General features: G+C 38.3%; 1 protein-coding gene across 3 annotated transcripts in view; it reads right to left on the bottom strand.

Moving 5' to 3' along the window:
- Positions 1-3,314: 3,314 nt before the first annotated feature.
- Positions 3,315-22,937, bottom strand: part of scfd1 (sec1 family domain containing 1) — a 156,155-nt gene continuing 136,532 nt past the window's right edge. For 2 of the 3 annotated variants that reach the window (XM_059956112.1, XM_059956130.1), the window contains 3 exons: positions 13,058-13,123; positions 6,966-7,034; positions 3,315-4,374 (listed from right to left, as the gene is read on the bottom strand). In XM_059956112.1, the coding sequence (XP_059812095.1) occupies positions 4,348-4,374; positions 6,966-7,034; positions 13,058-13,123 (162 nt within the window). In that variant the 3' untranslated portion in view covers positions 3,315-4,347. The remainder of the gene's footprint in view (positions 4,375-6,965; positions 7,035-13,057; positions 13,124-22,937) is intronic. The other variant, XM_059956122.1, reaches the window with a different exon arrangement.

Below are 22,937 nucleotides of genomic sequence, written 5' to 3'. Positions count from 1 at the left end.
AACAGGTGATGTGTTTCATTGGTTCTGTACTCAACACTGGAACACCTGGAGAGTGAAGATGCATACATCAGAATGCTGTTCATTGACTACAGCTAGGCATTCAACACTATCACACCCTCAAAACTAATCAATAAGATCCAACACCGAGGCCTCAGTACCTCTTTTGTGCAACTGGATACTTGATTTCCTCACCAGCAGACCCAAATCCGTTCTGATTGGCAGCAACATCTCCTCCACATGCACCATCAGCCCAGGTGCACCACAAGGCTGTGTACTTAGCCCCTTGCTCTACTCACTTTATACTTATTACTATGAGGCTAAGTACAGTTCCAATGCCATATTTAAATTTGTTGATGAGAGTAATGTTGTTGGCCGAATCTAAAGTGGTGACAAATCATCTAGGAGAAGGATTGAAAATCTGCCCAAATGGTGCCAAAACAACAACAATTTCTCACTCAATGTCAGCAAAACCAAAGAACTGATTAAGTACTACAGGTGGAGGAAATTGGAGGTCCATGAGCCAGTCCTTACCAGGGGATCAAGGTCGGGGAGGGTCAGCAACTTGAAATTCCTCAGCATTATCAATTCAGAGGATCTTTTCTGGGTCCAGCATGAAAATGTCATTACAAAGAAGGCATAGCAGTACCTCTGTTTTCTTAGACGTTTGTGAAGATTCGGCATGACATTTAAAATTTGACAAATATGTATAGATGTGCAGTGGGGAGTATATAGACTGGTTGCAACATGGCCTGGTATGGAATGGAAAAGCCTACAAAAAGTAGTGGATCAGCCCAGTCCTCCAGAGGAAAACTGGCTTCTGGTATACCTACAAGGAGTGCTGTTGCAGGAAAGTGGCGCCCATCAAGGCCACTCTCTCTTCTCACTGCTGCCACCCAGGAGGAGGTATAGTGCCTTAGGTCCCACACCACCAGTTTCAGAAAAAAACATCAGGTTCTTGAACTAGGCTGGGTAACTTCACTTACCCCAACACTGAAATGATCCCACAACCTATGAATTCACTTTCAAGGACTCTACCACTCCTGTTCTCAATATTATATATCATTGTATTTATTTCTTATTTTGTTTTTCCTTTTTTGTATTTGCCTAATTTGTTCTCTTTTGCACATCGGTTGTTTCTCCATCTTTTTGTGTAGTTTTTAATTGATTTTGTGTTTCTTTGCATTTATTGTGAAAGCCCACAAAAATGAATCTCAGGGTAGAATATGATGATATGTACTGTATGGACTTTGAGAATAAATTCACTTTGAACTTCAAAGAATGTTTTTGTTATTCAAACAAAATTTCACCAATTTTAGACCTCTTCCAATTGCTTTACTCTGATTTGACCTTATTCAGTGATATACCATGGCCAATATTCTCACTTAGTTCATCTTTAAACAAACTGCCGCACTGCATACAACATTGATTTTCTAAATTTATAATTTGTCTTCCACTTTTTAAAAAGACGGTAACAAAAGCCTCCACCTCCAGCCCATGTTATCACTACAACAGGGCCGTGGGTCCTTCCCGTTTTAAGTATACACTAAAGATGATTTCAACAGAACAGTTCTTCTCCCCACCTCACCATCACAGGGTATTAGTGCTAGTGGATGTATCATGTAATCAAAATTTCAAGTGAAGGAAGTTTAATACTGGGCTCTACTTACAGGACACTACTGTGAGAGTGCATTCATCATATGGATAGTTAGATTCCCCACAATCTTACCAGCACCTTCAAGGCACAAGCCAGGAACTTGTTGGAATATACCACCTATCATTAAATAAGTGGAAATCAAACTCTTTTACAGTATTTAAAGGAACTTCACAGTAATGTTATCAAATAGTAACAGACGCTGAGTGAGGCAGAATAGCAGATGACTGATAATCTTGTATAAAATTTTAAGGAGCATCATTTTGAAAGAAACTAGAGGTTGGATTGAGAAGCAGAGAATTCCAGAACTCCTATATTTGGCCACTGTAGGTACAATGACCAGGGATGATCAAGATCTCAAAACTGGAAAAAATCTAGAGAGCCTGGAGAATTGTAAAAGTGGTGCAGGCTGAACTGGTACAGAGGGTGAGAGCATGCAGCCCTTGAAAACAAGAATGAGACGAGATTTTGAAAAAAATTGAGACACTCCTTAACAGGGAGGACAGGGGAGACAAAGATTTTCCATACAGTGTCATAAAGAGAATTGGAGGACTCAAAAGTGCTTAAGTTTGATGCCAGCCAGAATAAAACAGTCTCCTGGTCTGGCATCCTATCTAATACCACAAGCCTTCAGCTTCTCAATTATCTGTGCATTTTCCAATAAAACATTCATAGCTACAATTCTCAAAACTACCTTAATAGTTCTTCCCAAATTTCCCACCACTCAGGTCAATAAGAATGAACAGAAAACCCACTTCCTCCAAATCACACACCATTTCATGGAAATGTAATCACTATTGTCCAGGTTAAAGTCCTGGATCTCCCTAATGAAAAACATCACTCAAGGATGAACTCCAGTAGTTCAAAAAGGTGGCTCTCCACCATCTTCACAAGACAATTTGGGAGTCAGCAATGCCTGTATTCCACAAATAAATACATAAAACAAGTCAATTTCTGTAAAGAATTTGGCTCTGTGAAGTAATAAATTCAATAAATACAACATACTAAAATTGAATAGTGCTTTTTGATCAGCAATGATAAAAAATTGGTTTAATCCAAAATTAAAAAAAAATATCCATTCCTTACCTTTTAATTCCAAAGTAACCTTTAACTATTTTTCATAAAGTTCTACATTTAAATGCAATGGACATTTTAGACAGTCTTTGGATGAGAATGTCACAATTATCTAATAATCAGGCCAGAAAAGCAGTACCCAATGTTTTCACTAGGAAGTGCTAATTACTTGGATCACAAAGGGCAAGGAAACAAAGACAGAAATACTACGTGGATCCCTGGATTCCTAAGCAATTTGAAAGTTTTGGTATCTAGGGCACAATGCACAGCAACTCTGTCCTGGGATATATTGATTTAGTTTCCCTGGCTTCCCCTGTATTATATTTTACTTTTTGAGAGAGCAATTCGCCATCTAGTGGGAAAAAAGCACTACCAGATACAAACTGATCTTAAAATAGATGGTTTCAGGTTTAACCTGTTTCAATTAAAGACCATTGAGAATGTGACATTTTGAGCAAGGAAGTGAAATGCCGAAGACAAGATCCACCTCTCAATTACATACATCTTCTAGGCTGCATTTAAAATAAATACATCATATGCCATAATTGGGAGAAGAGATAGCAAAATTAAAACAATAAATACAAATCACTGAAATTCCAAGTACGTTTATTATCAAAGTTTGTATACCATATACAACCTTGAAATTCATCTTCTTGCAGGCAGCCACAAAACAAAGAAACACAATAGAATTCATGAAAACCCCCAGCCCACAAAGACCAGCTTACATCCAATGTGTGAAAAATAAAGAAAAAATTGTGCAATCAATAATAAAAAAAAAGCAAACCCACAATAGACAGAATGTGAACTGTTGAGGCCCTATAAGTAATTCCACAGCCACGGAGTTAGTTCAGTGCTGAAGCTGCTCCAGGAGGCTGATGCTGCAAGCCATAGCCGTGGAGTCATGGACAGTGCTGAGGCGAATGCCGATAGCCTCAGGATGCAGCTGCAGAGTCAGTTGAGCACTGAAGTGGATAAAACATCCCAGAGTAGTGAGCTAAGCTGAACACTGGTTTATCTTTTGCTCTCGGCCTTGACAAATTAATCTTTTTAATCTGGCTCGGTGCTTAAATAGCCAAACATCAGTTCATTATCTGCTCTCAGGCCCAAGCCTTGTTGCTTCAGTCCGGCCCCAAGTATGCTCCAGCAATGGCCATCGTGTCCTAATCTGTATTTTCGAGAGTCCAGTTTGCTGAATATTTCAGGATACCACAAAAATGCCAGGTCGTGCAGACAGCTCAAAAGCAGACTTCCCAGTGGGAAATTACAGGCTGCAGATTGCAGTGATCATAGTTCCGAAAAAGCATATTTGGTAGAGTTGTTAGTAGTTTTGCATGCTGCCTGCAAGGCACCTCCATGTCTCACCATCTTCGCAAGAAATATAGTATTAATTGGAATTACTGACTCTAAAGATTTCTGTTTTCAAATTTATTTCAACTATTTGAACAATTACATGATATACAGTTTGGTATTAAAATGACAGGAATCACATCCAATTGCATCAAGAATTATCAAATAAGCATAAGTAATAATGTAAATAAAGTATGGCATGACACTGCTGTATTAAAATTTGCCTCCCGTGTTTTCCCCACCTTTCAATGAAGATGCACAGAACAATGGTGGTCTTAACTCTGAGATCCAAGTTGTGATAGCTGAACAGAAAAATAATTTCAGTTAGATAACGGAAGTAGAGACATGGTAAGAACATCTTCAGGCAAACCTAGGAATGAATGACCAATCTAATGAAGAATGGTGCTTGCTGAATAGCAGAAGTGGCAAGTTAGAACACAGTAGTAAACCATTAAGCATTACAGACACTACCTGAACTCCGCAACTCAATGACACTGCTGAAACTGGTGAATAATTGGGCTACTCCTGGAAGGATATTTTATGGACATTCTCAGCCTCAGTCATACCTGGACTTAGCACAAATATGAGGCAAAGTTGAAATATTTGCTGCTTCTTAGATAAAGGCACTTTGAATGATATCCGCCCGCTTGTAAGGATATCAAGGACCAGTGTCCATGCAATTCAGTTTGTTTTTCTTGTGACATTACAACATAGGCAGGGCATGGCTTAAGAGTCCAGGTAAACCACTCAGTTTTGACACTTAAGGACTGTACACCAGAAACGCATTTTTCAAGCAGTTCCTCGGAATCAAGGATGACTTGCTTCTGTTCCAGTTCTGAAAGTTCTGAGGTGGTTAGTGAGGCCACTGGAGGTCCTGCAGACTCTGCCACAAGACCTGAGTTTCTCTCGAAGGAGAGCAGGCTTGTAATAAAGTGAATCTAGGCAAGTGAGAGAGTGGGAGAGTGGGAATTATGTATGAAGTAGGAAGGTGATGTGGAAGTTACCAAGGGTTGAAGAAAATGGAATCCCATAGGAGAGAAGAGTGGACCATAGAATAATGGGAAAGAGGAGAGGAGGGAAACAGGAGGGAAGAATTTGTGGGTTGTAGGCTGATTGTGAGGGCTGGGGTGGTGAAAAAGAATAAGTATAGGAGCCGGTGGGATAAGGGAAATCATAGGGGGCAGAGGGGAATGGTTACCAGAAGTTAGAGAAATTGATGTTTATGCCATGAGGTGGGAGACTCCCAAGGCAGAATGAGGGTTTATTCCTCTAATCTGCACTTAGCATTGATTTGTCAATAGAGGAGACCGTAGACAGATATCTTGATGTGGAATTAAAATAGATGGCCACCAGGAAATCCTGGCTCTTATGGCGTTATGAAGAAATCCCTCAATTTGTGTTGGGTCTCACTGATGCACTGGATGTTGCAACAGATGTAATAAATGTTACCAATGGTTTCGCAAGTGAAGTGCCGCCTCAATGTTGGGCATCCTGAATGTTTGTGAGGGAGGAGGTGTAGGGGTAGATGCAGAATTAGGGTGTTTCTCCAGAAATTTGAGTTGTGCTCTAGATTTCCAGTGTCAGTAGTCCCTTTCATAAGTCTTAAAAATTTCTGACAATTTGTTCTGACAAGTTTGTTCTGCTTGTTGGGACAACTGTACTTGGGGCCCTGAACAGTATGTGGGACTTGCTCTGTGACATTATTTTGGCCATTCATCTCTAGCTTAAGATTTCTATTTCACTGCAAAGTTTGAAGTTGTTTTCTTGCTTCAGACATTGCCTAGTTATGATGCAGCCATATCAAGCTTAGGCTTATATACCTAGCTCCAAGATATCATACTGTGATGATAATATGTAGTGGACAGTGAGAAAGCTTGGAGTGGGTATTGGACCAGCTGGAAAAATGGGGTGAAAAATGGTAGATGGAATTTAATGCAGACAAGTGTGGGGTGTTGCACCTTGGGAGGACCAATCAGAGCAGGCCTTACACAGTGATCTGCAGGGGACTGAAAGGGATCAGGGAATACAGGTCAAAAATTCCTTAAAAAATAGGGTCGTTAAGAAAGCTCTTGCCACATTGGCCTTCATAGATGAAAGAACTGCGAACAGGAGTTAGGATGTTATGTTGAAGTTGTGTACAACGTTGATGAGGCCTAACTTGGAAGTATTATGTGCAATTTTGGTCACCTACCTACAGGAAAAATGTAAATAAGATTGAAAGATCACAGAGAAAATTTACAAGGATGTTGCCATGACTGGAGGACCTGATTAATAAATTAAGATAAAGTAGGTTAGAACTTTAATCCCTAAAAAGTAGGGATACAAAATTATGAGGGGTATAGACAGGGTAAATGCAAACAGACTTTTGCCACTGAGGTCATGGGCTAAGGGTGAAAGGTGAAATGTTTAAGAGGAACATGAGGGAGAACTTCTTCACTCAGAGTGGTGAGAGTGTGGATCTACCTGCCAGCGTAAGTGGTGGATGTGATTTCGATTTCATTGTTTAAGATGTATGGATGTAAGAGGTATGGAGGGCTGTGGTCTGGGTACAGGTCGATGGGAGCAGGCAGTTTAAATGGCTAGGCTTGGACTGGAAGGGCCGAAGGGCCAGTCTCTGTGCTGTAGTTTTCTATGACTTCATACGATCAACTAATTGCAACAAGAGAATGCAAACTTCTCACTGTCCATCAACAGTACACCATTGGAGGAGCAATTTTAACCAGACGCTTTAAATATAAATTAATTAGCTTGGAACGCATCTTATGTCACTATGCATAAATACTGAGGCCACAAGTCACTGCTGCTAGCTTTGCCTCAGAATCAGATTAATATGTATTAATCATACAGATACTGCTCTTTTAATCACTACCACATGTAAATAAAAATACTGTACCTGCTTCAGGAATTGACTAGCATTGAAGAGCTCACTGCAGCCATATAATACATGTTTACCTGGTTTACTCTGAATAAAAATAAAAGGAATGAATTTATTCTTGAGTATAATACATACAGTGACATCTGAATTGAGGTCATGACTTGAGAATCAATAAAGAAAATCAGTTAAAATTATTGTATGGACACAATAATGACCTTATTCTTTTGACAAGTATTCAGAATTCTTTTTTTTACATATCTTGCCCAGCAATACTGTACGATCAAAACAAAATCTCTTTGCTTCTATACATAACTAGTTGTTGCTGCCTCATGCGTTGCCACATAACTTAATAAAGACCATATATCCCTAAAGGTGTTAAAGCTTTGGCTGATACCATGAATGATGTGGGCAAATGGGTGCTGAGTTCACACGAGACTTTATTGGTAGCACAACACTGAGAAACATGGTGCAGCAAATCATCGTGAAGTCAGACCCCACTATCATCATTCCCAACACTCCCTTTTATGCTCCCAGGCACCTTAATTTCACCTAGACTCCAGAATTTGTCACCCTGTATTGCTATGTAGTCATGTCAAGTATCACCCTTAAATAAAGTTTAAATGATGGAGGAATGGTGCAGCTGGCTCACAATTTTATCGTAACCAGTCAAGGATAACAAAAATTGCAGTGCCTCAAAATAATGTGAAATGAATTAATGAACATTCTGCCATAATTCCAATGCCAGAACATTTTCCCCCGAGTAATATTAATACATATTTAAAATTTAAATTGATTGCAAGTTTTAAATGTTTAAATACGGTTCATTTTATTTTCTGGGATAAGAGGGTTAAAGGAATTCTACCGACATGACAGTCACACAGCATTGGAAACCAACCAGTAAGGCCAAAGAGAACATGCTGATCACCAGACACCTAACATTCTTCAAAGTGTAGAACAATGCTGGGGGTGGGTGGGTGGTGATTTTAGGTAAAATCTTTAGAGGTTATGACAGGATAGATGTTGAGATTATTCCACAAATGAGGGGATATAATTTCAAGATCAGGGGATGGCAATTTAAGTGTAATATGTCAGAACTCCTCACAGAGGCAGTGAAACTGGCATTTTCCATCCTGGAGGATTGTTGATGCTTGGTGATTGGGGTTATTTAAATTTTCCAAAGGTCAGGGAATTGGTGGCTGTGGGGCAAATAAGCCATGATCATACTGAATGCCAGGGATAGTTTTTGGACCATTCCAGCTCATATTATTTTATATAATCATGGGTATTTATGTTCATCTCCTCCCTCACCTATTTCACCTCTTTTCTATTTAATTTTTTTAAAGATTACTTTCTAACCAATTAGATCCATCTCCTGTTTTTAAGTTGTAAATCTTTTATTTACCTTCCTTCTTCTTTCTCAGGAAATCAATATTGAAGAATGGATTCCAACTTTGCTTTCCATGATTGTTTAGATCAACTGATACTTAAATTAAATTTATGTTCTTAAATGGATTGTCACGCAGGTTTACAATCACCTTTAAACAAGCAAACAATTAATGTCTCTTCCTTCATCTAATACTGCAAAGGGAAAAATATCTAAAAATATTTAACTAAGACTATAAGACATAGGAGTAGAATCAGGCTATTAAGTCTGCCTTGCCAGTTTATCGTGTCTGATCCATTTTCCATCTTAGCCTCTGTCTTGGCCTCCACGGCTGCTTGTGGCAGTGAATTCCACAGATTCATCACCCTCTGGATAAAGAAATTCCTCTTCTTTTCTGTTTTAAATAGATGTCCCTCTATTCCGAGGCTGTGCTCTCTGGTGCTTGCCTCCCACATTATAGGAAGCATCCCCTTCACATGCACTCTATCTATCAATATGCAATAGGTTTCATTGAGATCATCTCACATTCTTCTAAATTCCATTGCATACAGGCCCAGAGTCATCAAACACTTCTCATACAATAACCCAGGGGTGGGCAAACTTTTTGACTTGAGGGCCACAAAGGGTTCTAAAATTTGACAGGGGGGCCGGACCAGGAGCAGATGGACGAGTGTTTTGGTAATACACCTCATAAGAGAAAATAAAATATCATGGAATATGTAGAAAACATGTGCTTTAATTTCAATTGAAAATGAACAAATGCATTACAACAAAATATCTGTCTTTGAAGTCCCATGGTATTTAGCTATTTATTGAAATGTCTTTTAAAACACTGAAAATTAAATGAATAAAATACAGCTTTTTTTAATAGTAACAGTTATTATTTTAAAGCACTGAAAATTCTGTTATCCTTCAAGATATTATCATTATCACTCTCCTCCTGACTGTCTTTATTTCAAAAACGGTAGGAGATGCAGGTCTACTTGTCCTGCTCCTTCTTATTCAATTGTCCCCTGTGCCAAAACTCAACAACGACCCGCACAATGACAGAACAGTGAGAGCGCGCCAATATGCGGAGCTCTGTGCTCGCAAATCCCCGCAGGCTATCTCCCTTAGCCGGAACGCTGGCTAATTGTGAGCCGGTTTGGATGTGCCAGGAAATGGGTCGCCACAAGGTCACAAAGTAAAGCGCAAATGTGGAGTAATACGCTGCACCTCAACAAAGGTCAATGTATATAGAGTGCGTCATCTATTGGGAAAACGCCAGAATTGCGGGGAAAAAACGTTAATAAGATTAATATAATTTCATCAAGTTCTGCGGGCCGGATTAAAAAGCTTAACGGGCCGCATATGGCCCGCGGGCCGTAGTTTGCCCATGCCTGCAATAACCCTTTAATTCTCAGAATCATTCTCATGAACCTCCTCTGAACCCTCTCCAAGGTCAGCACATCCTTTCTTAGATAAGTGACCCAAAACTGCTCACAACACTCCATGTGAGGCCTCACTGGTGTGTTATACAGCCTCAATATTATATTACTGATTTTATATTCTATTCCTCTCAAAATTAATGCTAACATTGCATTTGCTCTCCTCACCACTGACTCAACTAGCAAATTAATCTTTAGGGAATCCTGTACGAGGATTTCCAAGTCCCTTTGCACCTCAGGTTTTTGAATTTTCTCCCTATTCAGAAAATAGTCTGCACTTTTATTTTTTCCAGCAAAGTGCATGACCATACACTTCCCCACACTGTATTCCATCTGCCACTTCTTTGCCCATTCTCCTAATCTGTCCAAGACCTTTAGCAGCCTCCCTGTTTCCACAACACTACTTGTAGCCAAACAGGAAAGGCTCCGTTTATTTCCACTCTTTGCATCTTACCAATCAGCCAATCTTCTACCCATGCTAGTATCTTTCCCGCAACACCATGGGCTCTTAACATATGTAGCACCATGTCAAAGGCCTTTTGAAAATCCAAGTACACAACACTGATTCAAAGAATTCCAACAGATTTGTCAGACAAGATTTTCCCTTAAGGAAACCATACTGACTATGGCCTGTTTTGTCATATGCCTCCAAATACCACGAAACCTCATCTTTAACAATTGACTCCAACATCTTCCCAAACACTAAGGTCAGGCTAACTGGCCTACAATTTCCTTTCTTCTGCCTCCCCCCCTTCTTGAAGAATGGAGTGACATTTGCAATGTTCCAGTCCTCCAGAACTATGCCAAAATCTAGTGATTCTTGAAATATCACTGCTAATGCCTCCACAATCTCTTCAGCCACCTCCTTCAGAACCCTGGCATGTACACCATTTGGTCCAGGTAACTTAACTACCTTCAGACCTTTCAGCTTCCCAAGCACCTTCTACCTAGTGATAGCAACTGCACTCACTTCTGCCCCGACACATTCAAACAATTGGCATACTGCTAGGGTCTTTCATTGTGATGCAAAATATTTATTTAGATCATCTACTATTTTCTTGTCCCTAATTACTACCTCTCTACTGTCATTATCCAGCAGGCCTTTAGTTAGAACTCTTTATATACTTGAAAGAAACTTTTGGTATCCTCTTTGATATTATTGGTTAGCTTACCAACATGTTTCATATTTTCCCTCTTCAAGGCTTTTTTAGTTGCTGTCTGTTGGTTTTTAAAATTGTGCCGATCTTCTTTCCACTAATTCTTGCTTAATGCTAATTAGTTTTGCATTGATGTACTCTTGTTTTGTAATCATGGCTCAAATGAAGCTGGTGTCCACATATGTCATGTCTCAAAGTTTTTAAAGTATAATCTGTCCCATATACCTTTAATTAGATAGTCCTGAAGATTTCCCTTCGTATATTATCATCCTTGGATTCATCCTAGACCACTTCCATCTAAGTGCCTCATTTACATGTTGCAACTTATTGGTGGCACAGGATAAGGGGAATATTAAAACAAAATCAAAAGTAGTGCTTTCAAAACACTAAAGAAAATGAGCACTAATTATAATGACAGGACACATGAGACGTCAAGCATTGTGAATACCATTCCACTAACTTATTTAACTGAGTCTATGACTCCATTAAGTGGCGTCAAGCAGAGGTTAGTCAAAAGAAGGGAAGAAATGAATGAATCTTGTATAAATTTTCATCAACTGGACTATTCAGATTACACTGCAGACTAGCCTTTAACTGGCTAGTTTTATTGATGTAATCCATATTGCTTAGCTAAAATCCAATAAAAAAGGTATTAAATTTCCTCAGAAATTATTGTTGTATTATTTGCTCACTGTCCCAGGAACATTTATGTCAAAAATAACAGTTTTATTATCAGCCACAAGCAGATTTCTTAAAATTCTAATACATTAATGCCTCAGGGTAAGCTACATGTTGCTTACAAATACAGCCTTCTTGATATCAGTCGCAACAAATTGAAATTCTATTTCATTTTTCTACATCTGAAGACCTACTATTGAAATATGATCTAATCCATTCTCTCCAGAAAAAAATGCGTCAACTGGTGAGACTTGACTTTAATGCGAAATGCTTTTTTTTAAAACAACGAATGTATCTGGAAATCATAGCTCAACTTGATCAATTTTATGTTTTCATTTTTAGGTGTTATGGGTATTATTGGTGACTTCAGAATTTAGTTTCTATACTTTAGTGCCCTTAAAAAGGGAGTGATGAATCAGTCCTTGATTTGCTATAATGCCCCCTACACCCAGTGACGGTAGACCAACAATGTGGTTGGGCAGGGAGTTCCTGGTCTTACAGTAGACTTGGTGATGATGAAGGTAGAATGATGTATTTCTGAGTCAGGATGGTGTGCAACATGGAGGAGAATTTGCAGGTGGTGGTGTACCCTCACGCTTGCTGTTGCTCTCCCATTCAATGGTGAACTTTGCCAGCTTGGGTATTGTTCTCAGAGTAATATATGCAGTGCTTTTGATGATGAAGTTGAACTACATTGTGAGAAATGGTGGATGTTTAGGTAGGTGAGTAAGATGCCAGTCAAACAATAGGGTCTTTTAAGAGACTCTTTAGATAGGTACATGGAGCTTAGAAAAACAGAGGGCTATGTGGTAGGGAAATTCTAGGCAGTTTCTGAGTAGGTTACGTGCTCAGCACAACATTGTGGGCTGAAAGGCCTGTAATGTGCTATAGAATTCTATGTTTCTATGTTTCAGACTGACTGTTTCTTTTCGATGGTGTTCAACTTCAATCACTCAGGCCATGGAGAGTACAGTAACAAAGGCAATGGCCTACAAAATGAACAAACCCAAATTCTCTTTTGGACTATTTAGTCCTTTTTACCTCACATGAAATTTTAAATCCATTTTTTTTATGTTTTGCAAATTCCCTCTTAAGTTTCAGTATAGTACAGAAGATGCACAGCACAATTTCAGAACGAGCATCCCACAAGATCTATGACAGTCTACGGCCCACACAAATTGAAATGATGGGTGCTTTTGATGAGTTATTTCCATTTAGATATTCAACTCTATTCCAGTATATATTTTGCATGTTACTAATGTGGGATTAATAAATATATTGATTTCATAAGTCTGATTTACTCTTCCAAGCAATATGCAGTTTGAGGTTTATTTTTCCATTTGAGTAGATATTTAACTGTCTCTTCATTCTCCAAAGGACCATTAGCATTTCAAAGATATTCGCTCTTTGCTCACAATGCACCCTTAATTACTTTATGTAAGTACATATTAAATATTCCCTTACCTTTGTGTAGTCAACAAGGTTTTGATATTCAATATAATTTCCACCACCAACAACAAAGGCAATGGCCTAGAAAATAAACAAATTTAAATTCTCATCTAGACTTTAACACAACACTTACCGAAATGTTAGTCTCATTTGCCCTACGTAAAATTTTTAGTGGATTTCTTTTGAAGATCACGGTTAATGAAGACTGACAAGATTATACAATTATCAAAAACAAGAAGGGAAAGAAATGCCTCAGAGGATGAGCAAGTAAAGAGAGACTAGGCTGTTCTAATGAAAGATCTCTTACCACCTACATGGTCTGGTTTGCTGCGTATTTGAAGCATGTATTTGTTTCTATTTTAGATTTCCAGAGTCTATGTTTTTTTTAAAAAAAAGTTTTCATTCACTTGGTGAATTCACTGTAATTTCTCTTCCAGGAATTCCTAAACTGATGTTCTCCTCTGCTGTCAAATGGGAATTCCTTCATTTGCTCTTTCCTCATTCACCTTCTCTGATGTCCCTTTCTTCATTATGTGCCAAAACAATTCTAATGGAAGTTCTTTGACTTGAAACATTAACCTGGTTTTGCTTTCCAAAGTTGCAGCGTGAGTATTTCCAGAATTTTCTGTTTTTATTTTATGCCAATATTTAAATATAAAATGTGAAAAATATTTTGGATTACATTACAATTAGTAGCAACAATTGCACCCAATTTCTTTGCTTCAGTTACAAGAAGAATAAAATTCAATTACTCAAAGCTGGATAAACCTGCCTAATCTTACAACTATATAGAATCATATAATTCTTGTATTATGCTAATAGGGATTGCATAATGTTAAATTACTTTCTTTGCTACAAGAATTATTTTTCTTAAAGCTTACCATAAAAGACAGAATTTATTGTTGCAAACTGAATTGATCAATGCCTCCCTCCTAGTTTTAGTAATCAGAATTGGCATAGAATATATTTATTAAGTTTAAAGATGTACATACAGTTAAGATTATGAAATGCATAAACTAACAATTATGATTTCCTAATGAATTTTTGTTAACATCTCCCAGTCAATGTTTATTTTTATTCTGATTTCCGTAAGACCATAAGATATAGGAGCAGAATTAGGCCATTTGGCCCATTATGTTATGTAATGATCCTGCTTTCCTCTCAGCCCCAATCTCTTGCCTTCTCTTTCCTTGCCAAGTCCTCCGGATGTTCAGATTTAGCCCCAAAAGATCATTTAATGGTTGATTACTTAAACAGAAAATAGTGACAGGCAATATGATGATGGTGACTAATAAAGACCTGTTTTTACCCAGCATTTATATGCATGGATTTTACTGCAGGTAAATGGACTATCACCTACAGCTGCAACCATGCTGACATATACCCCCTCCTCACTCACAAATGCTATGGTTAATGGCAGAATTTTAGAACTTCCTTGCGGAGTTTAATGAACGATACAGAGGTTTGCAACTAGGAGATTCTGATCTTGTGCTTGGGCAGTGCTTTTGTCCACAATGCTACTTGGGAATTTTGATGCCAATTATAGAGAGTGATCATTCTTTGAAATATAAAGCAGTAAAATGGTTGGTCTATTATTTGATTTCTTAATCAGATTTCCCTTTTCTTTAACACTGAAGTTTGTTGATGTATTGTGATTAAAAGTGTCAGAGAAAGCTGCACACAGACTAATTCTCAGAAAATGCATAAACACAAATTAATCAATAATCCCAGATCAAGGATAGTGGATGTGAAGGACTTTTTAGCAAGCAATGTCAAAGGAGCTATTTTATCTCCCCGGCTACATAAAGCTGCTTAAAGGATTTTTATTTCAAACTCTTTGCAAAAGCTTTCTTTATTTGAAATAGACATTAAAAATATGCAATGTGAAACACAACAATTATATTTAATTAAATCTGATACAGAAGGTCTTAAACACAATTTTAGCCTCCTGGAAAAAAGGTTGTGTTTACAGTTGTTTTTGAATTACTAGAATCCATTCATGATATATCATATTATTGCAAAGGTTAGATGTATATATTTAGGAGAACTTGTTTCATCAGGATATATTTAAAAAGGACAGAAGAATAAAAAATACAATAAATTAATACAAGCTTATGGTGTAGGTAATATTTAATGATCTGCTCACTCAGCAAATCAGAAATCAGGCAATGAGGCCAATAATCCTAAAAGTATTGGACAATAATTATAAATGTTTTCCTTTCGCAAAAGGCACATTTGACAGATATTGGCACTTATATGATTCAGACCTCAGCCTGTCTTCCATTTCTCCATACGTTTAAGTTGAGCTGCAGGATCGTGGGCAGAACATCTGATTGTCTGCTCACTCAGCCCAACTGTGAAATGTTGAGGAGAAGCTTTAGATTCCAATGGAAAAACAGTGACTGTAATTAAATGCTTTTTTAAAATTTCACTTTATTTTTCATTGTTTTAAGGTGTTTTCCTCAAAAAATATAAAAACATTTTCTTTTTAAACTGTTTGAATCTATTTGAATAGTTTTTAATGGCTCTGATTATCAGAAATATTTTTAAACAGTTCAAATGCTGTGAGCATTTTCTTCTTTTTTGTAATTTTTTTTATTGAAGTTCATCATCAAACGAACATTTCCATAAGATGTATTTCAGACATTGTACATATATATCATATATATCACAAATCTCCACGAAGTATTTATGTGAGGTATACACTTACAGAAAAGAGTGGAAAGAAAAAACAAGCAAAAGGAAAGAACTATGTACAAGTAGGGAGTGATTTTTTTTTACAACATACTCATTGATTTGTGAGAATAAAATCAGGCCTATGAGGCATTATGTAGTTAAACCATTTTTCCCAGTATGAATCAAATTGTTCCAGCTTATGATTAACAGATGCTGTTATCTTCTCCATTTTGTAACTGCCCATTGTAATTTCCATCCATGCATTTAAAGTTGGGCTCTCCTGTGATAACCATTTCCTAGTAAGAGTCTTTTTACCAGCCACCATCAGTATATTCATTAAATATTTATCTCTTTTCAATCATTCTTGAGGGATATATCCAAAATATACGGTCTTACTCTCTAAGGGTATTTCACATTTAAAGATTTCTTGTAGGGCATTGTGTATCCCCCTCCAATAGTCTTTGATAACAGGGCAGTCCCAAAAAATATGGTAATGATTTGTATTTCGATTTCCACAATTTCTCAAGCAAACAGGGAGGTTACTATCATAATGGGATTTCTGAGAGGGTGTAATAAAATATCTTATCAAGTTTTTCCATCCAAACTCCCTCCATTTCTGTGAACTGGTACACTTCCACTGATATCTCCATATTATTGTCCATTCTTCCTCAGATATAATTATCCCTCCTTCCTTCTCCCATTTTGTTTTAATGTATGAAGTTGAATGTGTTTTAAAATTTGAAAACCCTTAAACATGCTTGAAATGATTCTACTACCGTTATCTGAATTATATGCTTTTCTAAATAGCTCTATCAAGCATGTACTTGCCTTGGTTACATTTCTAAGTGTCTTATTAACATATTGTCACATCTGTAAATACCAATAAAAATATCGTTTTTCTAATAAGTGTTTCTCTTTAAGCATTTCAACACTGAACAGTGTTCCTGCTTTCATTATGTTGCAAAGAACAGTAATTCCTTTAGCTGTCCAGTCCTTAAATCTAGCATCCAATTTATTCGGTGTAAAATCCGAGTTACATGCACACCATTTAAGAATTGCAGTATCTCCCTGTAGATTATATTCTTTTATAGTAGTTTTCCATATTTTGAGAGTCAATTTCACCCATCGGTTCTCAATAGTATTTATGTACCTTTGCAGGTTGTTGTCAGCCAAATTTGCTTGTATGGGGATGGGAAGTACCAGCTCCTCAATGTTTTTCCATTGAGCGTCATATGATGGGTTGCACCAACATATCACAGCTCTCAACTGTGCTGCAAAATAATAATCTCTAAGAGAAGATAGGCCCCATCCCCCCTTTTCCTTTGCTAATTGCAAAGTTTTGAGACGAACTCTAGGCCTTTTACCCTGACAAATATACCTTGATAACATCTTGTTCCATTCATTGAATTGATTTTGATTAATCTCTATTGGTAGGATCTGAAAGAGATATAACAGTCTGGGCAGTATATTCATTTTAACAGACTCAATCCTTGAAGAGAGACTGAAAAAAGGAATTTGGTTCCATCTCACCATATCTTCCTTGATTTTTTTTTATATAAAGGCTGATAATTACATTCTGATAATTTAGCCAAATCTTTTGGCATAATGATGCCCATATATTTGAAAAATCCTGTTTGCCATGCCCAGGGATATCTACTTTCAATTTCTCTTGGTGGGCTGTAGTAACTTGAAAGTAATTGGGTTTTATCTATGTTGATCTTGTATCCTGATAATTGACCATATTGTTCAAAGGATTGCATCAATTTTGGTAAAGAGTATGTTGGTTGCCCTATTCTATTACGTTTGATTGGATTTTAATAGCCCATCGACATTAAAAGAAATGAATTTTACTTTGTCCTTAGCCATCTGTATTTATGTGTCAATGTATCATTGGAATTAGCAGAACTTAATCGATCTACTCTCTGAACAAATAAGAACCAAGAAACACAAATAATAACAAAAATGGCAATGAATGTGTGATTCCAAGGTGTGTATGTATATATATACACACACACACACATATATACACACACACACACACACACACATATATATTCTCATTTTGGTGGAGAAAAAGGAGTAAGTGAGCGAATACAGAATAACGACTAAGTAATATAAAATCCACATTATAATAAGTATTTCTCAAAATAGGTATATTACCATCTACTTTTGCTCCCATTTAGCTTCTCAACATTTTTAAAGTTAGCCAAACCTTATGGCTCTTCTGGAGGGTGTGAGGGCTGTCTTTGGAAAACTCCCGGTCTCTTCCTGATATACTTCTCTCGGCCTCCTCCCGTCTCCTGCCTTCTTGATTCTCGCACTATTTCCAAGCGGAGTGGGATAATTCCTCTGCCAGGCTTTCCCTCGGTTTGATCATGCTGACGGGCAACCCTCTGGCCTTCATGTCTGTAGTCGCCTCTTCCACTGTCTGATACAGTTGGATCCCATCTTGACAAAACACTCGAAGTTTAGCATGGTATGGAGTTTGAAATCTAATCCTTTCTTGTTTCAGTATTCGCTTTACTTCAGAGTATTCTTTACGTTTCTGTAGGACCACGGGGGGGGGGGGGGAGTAATCTCGGTTGAAATATATTAATTTATTGTCTAAAAACACCTTTTTACCCCAGGTCCTTCGTAGAATCTCCGCCTTGGTACTGTATCGAAGGAATTTAATTATTATTGTGCGTGGCTTATCTGCTCTATCTCAGGTAGGCTTCAGGATGATCACACGATACGCTCTCTCAATTTCCAGCTCCATAGTCGAGGGAAGGTCCAGCGTGTCCTGCAGCAACTTTCCGACAAACTCTGTCACAGACAAGCCCTCCGCTCCTTCAGGAACGTTGTATATTCTGATTATTTTCCGCCGTGATCTTCCCTCCAGGTCAAGAAGTTTACCTTCTTGTTGATTTAATATTTTTTATCGTCTTACTTAGTACCCGTTCCACGTTTTGAATGTGAAGTCCCACCTTTTCAATTCGAGTCTCTGCCACTGCTATTTTTTTGATTGACGTTGGCGAGCTCTGACTTAATATCATGTAGCTGCTGTTTTATATCTTTCTAGAACTCTCTTATCTCTTTCAAAATTTTGATCATATTCGCCGCTTCGCCTGAACGAGGTTCATCGTCAGCCTCGCTAGCACGCAGTCGGGTAGGCGAGCCGCTCACTGCACTTCTCTCGTCCACAGGCTCCGCAGTGTCAATTTTTTAATTTCCATTCCTTTGCCCCATTCTTGCCCTTCTTATCAGTTCAAATACTGTCGACAAATACTATATTTGATTTGTTAATGGAGCTTAATACGTATTTTTCCGGAGGAGCTAGTGACTTAAGCTGCCATTCTTGACGATGACGTCACCGGAACCGCTGTGAGCATTTTCAAGAGTTACACTGAGGATACTGTCCCTTGATAGGTGTGTGATGGGTCAGTTCGTCTAGTCCTCTACATCCTAAAAAAAATGTGCAGGTGAACAGACAGCATGGGTGACAAATCTTTGCAGTGGATCAAGTCAAGGATGACCCAGGCCAATTTATTAACTTTCTTTAGTTCATGTCTATTTCCCTGTAGCGTGCATTAACACAAGCCTGGTGGACATGAAAGCTATAGGTGAAACTTTGTCAATTTATCAACAGACCAAAAACAAAAGAGTAGGTAACAGTGAACATCCCTCATGTCCAACTAGTGCTTGAGTTTGTCACAACAGTTCAAATATTGGGAAACATTGGGAAGCAGCAGGAAAATCTTAAACATACCTCCAATATTTTATTTTGATCCAAGGGTTAAAATGCAAGTCTGCTTTTTTTCATCAACTCAATGTCCTAAAGAGGGATAAGCTTTACTGTGGCTCTCAGACATTTTGAAACAATCAGATTTCTGACTATAGTATACTTTATCCACTGATTTGTTTCTCCAGGATTGCCTGAAATTCCAATGCAGCTTGGTTATTTCCAGCATCCAACTTTCCAAGTTCCACAGACATTCATTTTTGACCCGCTCTGCTTCATATTAGTTTCCCTTTCAATAGTACTGTCATACAATCCATATGCATTATCACAACTACATCTTCATTGTTGCCCTTTACTGTCCCTTTAAAATGTTAGATTGCAAATCTGATATTCATTCAGGGCTGAGGTAGAACATGACCAGGTTTAGCAAAACAATGGTTCTTACTACCAATTTCTCATTGATCTCACACTGATCAGGGCTGAAATGCAGTATTGTATTTTGCTTTGAGCTGAGTCTTAAGTCTGAGATTCTATTCAGCACCAACACAACCTACTAAGAATTGGCAATACTGTATCTGCATACTTTGATCTCATTACTATAGTCACAGGAACTCACAATACGTGGAACTGATTTCCCCAGGTATCCCTTGTTAGCCTTTTAAACCTTCATAAGCTATTTCTGGAAGTCCCTCTCCTTCAAAAGTTTCTATCACAATTCTTTCATTCATCTCTGGCAGCCTTGGCTTGAGATGATTCAAAGAGTGAATAAATTTTCAAGTGTTGAAAGCTCCTTGCAGCTCTATAGTTATCACACATAATCCAACTGATCAAATATTACAAACTATTTACTATTTCATTCTGGTATTCTGAAATTCAATGGATTTCATCATGTGCAGCTTCGAAGCACTCATTTTAATCACTGGCATAAGGAGATAAACAATATTGGGGATGGGACATGAAAATGAATACAGGTTCAGGAAAATCTGTAAAAGATTTGACAATTGCAGACATCAGAATTCAAAACTTGGACCTAGGACACAATAGGAAATTAGTAAGAATTCAATTCTAGAGGTGCTTAAGCATTAAGAATTGTTGACAAAGGGAATGTAAGTGACTGAAGCTGTCATCTTGGTGGCATTATCATTGCGTAACTACTTTAAAGACAATAGTTTGTAAGCCTACAGTCATACTAAAATTAAATTAAAAAACCACATATTTTCTGTAGAAAATTAAAGATGGGAAGATGAACTAGCTGTGTTGCTGGAATTATTTCCTCTAATCTGCTTATTTATAACCTTCTTACAGCACAATGCACAAAGAACAGAAAATTTACATCAGATAAACAGGGAAGAGAATTAATGACATCAGAGAAAGCACAATGGATGGAATTAAAAACTTCTTAAAGCATAGGACACAAGTATTAAATTTCTATAAAGTTTTTGGTTTAACTGCAGTGCAAGATTGATATTAAACTATTTCCCCCTCATTTATGAAGGTTTTTCATCTAAATATTGTAATTTATTTTATTCACAGATACAGCACGGAACAGGCACTTCAGACCACACTGCTCAGCAATCCACCGATTTAACCCTAGCCTAATCATAGGACAATTTACAATGACTAATTAACCATGTGTGGTCCCAGTACTCAAGGAGGGCCAACCAAAAGTCTTGAATGACTACTGTCCAGTGGCCCTGACCTCAAACATCATGAAGACCCTAGAGAGGTTGGTCCTGGCTCACCTCCGACCCCTGCTCAGATCAGCCCTCAATCACCTGCAGTTTGCCTACACATTGGAATCTATGTTGCTTTCATCTACCTGCTGAACAGAGCCTACTCCCATTTGGATAAACAGCCAGGATTGTAGTTTTTGATTTCTCAAATGCCTTCAATACCCTACAGACCTCAATGCTGGGGGAGAAGCTCCAATCAACGCAGGTTGGCACCTCCATTATATTCTATATAATGAACTACCTGACTGGCAGACGACAGTTTGAGCAGCTTCAGAGCTGTGGGTCAGACACAGTGCGAAGCAGCACTGGGGCCCCATAGGGAACTGTATTGGCTCCCTTCCTGTTTACCCTATATACCCTTGGACTTCAGAAACAACACCAAGTCATGACATCTGCAAAAATTCTCTGCTGACTCAGTAATGGTTGGGTGTATAAAAGGAGGATGGGAGGATGAATAGAGGGCCCTGGTGGAGGACTTTGTCAAATAGTGCGAGCTGAACCAATTGCAGCTCAGCATCAGTAAGACAAAGGAGATGGTGATGGATTTTAGGAAGACTAAGCCTGCACTTCTCCCTATTACTAATAATGGTGAGGATGTGGATGTGATGTGGACCTACAGTACAAGTCCCTGGATGACAGACTTGAGTGGAGCACCACAGAGGCAGTGTACAAGGATCGGAGATGCCTCTACTTTCTGAGGAGACTGAATTCCTTTGGAGTATGCAGGTCTCTCCTTCACATGTTGTTGCCAGTACAATCTTCTATGTGGTGGTGTGCTGGGGCAATGGTATCAACACAGGAGATGCCAACAGGAGGCTGTGGTAGAACAAAGGACCCTCTGGAAAATGCTAGCAATTCTGGACAATGTTTCTCATTCTCTGCATGCCACCTTAGCTGAAAAGAGGAGCACTTTCAGTAATAGACTAAGATAACTGCGCTGCTCCAAAGAGCACTATATGAGGTCATTCTTTCCCTCGGCCATTACGCTTTATGATGAGTCAACCTACAGCCAGGGAAGTGACGACCTTCTCCTGTTAGATTATTTGAGGTAACTTATTATTTATTCTTTCTTACTTCTCTTCTAATATTTGTATATTTATGCACTTGTAATGCTACTGTGACACTGTAATTTCCATTGGGATCAATAAAGTATCTATCTTAACCTCCCAACTATACTGTCTTTTGACTGTGGAAGGAAACTGAAGCACCGTAGGAAACGTGCGCGCACGCGTGCGCAAACACACACACACACACACACGAAGGGACGTACAAACTTGGTTACAGGGAATGCTGGAATTGAATTCTGATGTCTCATGCTTTAATAACATTGCATGAGCCACTACAGTACCATGGCGCCCAAATAACTTAAACAAATTCAATTATTTGCACTACTTCAGAAAAGTCTTTGCTGAACTTTCTGAAGTCCATTTATCTAACTTTAGGGATCTATATAAATACTGTGCACTGGGTCAAATTAGCCATTCGAGTTTCCACATATCTTGTACTTGGTAGCACAGTTCTCCTGGGTGCTCAGGCCCTCACCTACATTCCAAAAATCTGTTGGTTAGTAGGACTAACGAACGACCATAAACAGATTACCTGATGTAGGCTGTGGTAGGAAAATCAGGGAGGAGTTGAGGGGCATGTTACAGAAAGGAGGCTACCGGGAAAGTGGAATTAATAGGTTGGCTGTGAGTGCCAGCATTGTTTTGAAGGACTGATCAGCCTCCTTCAAAGTCATGTTTCCATTATATTAGGTACCTCC

This window comes from Hypanus sabinus, chromosome 2 (assembly GCF_030144855.1).
Source record: "Hypanus sabinus isolate sHypSab1 chromosome 2, sHypSab1.hap1, whole genome shotgun sequence".
Taxonomy (NCBI): Eukaryota; Metazoa; Chordata; class Chondrichthyes; order Myliobatiformes; family Dasyatidae; genus Hypanus; species Hypanus sabinus.
The sequence above is the reverse complement of the archived record's forward strand: the minus strand, read 5'-3'. Positions and strand labels throughout refer to the sequence as shown.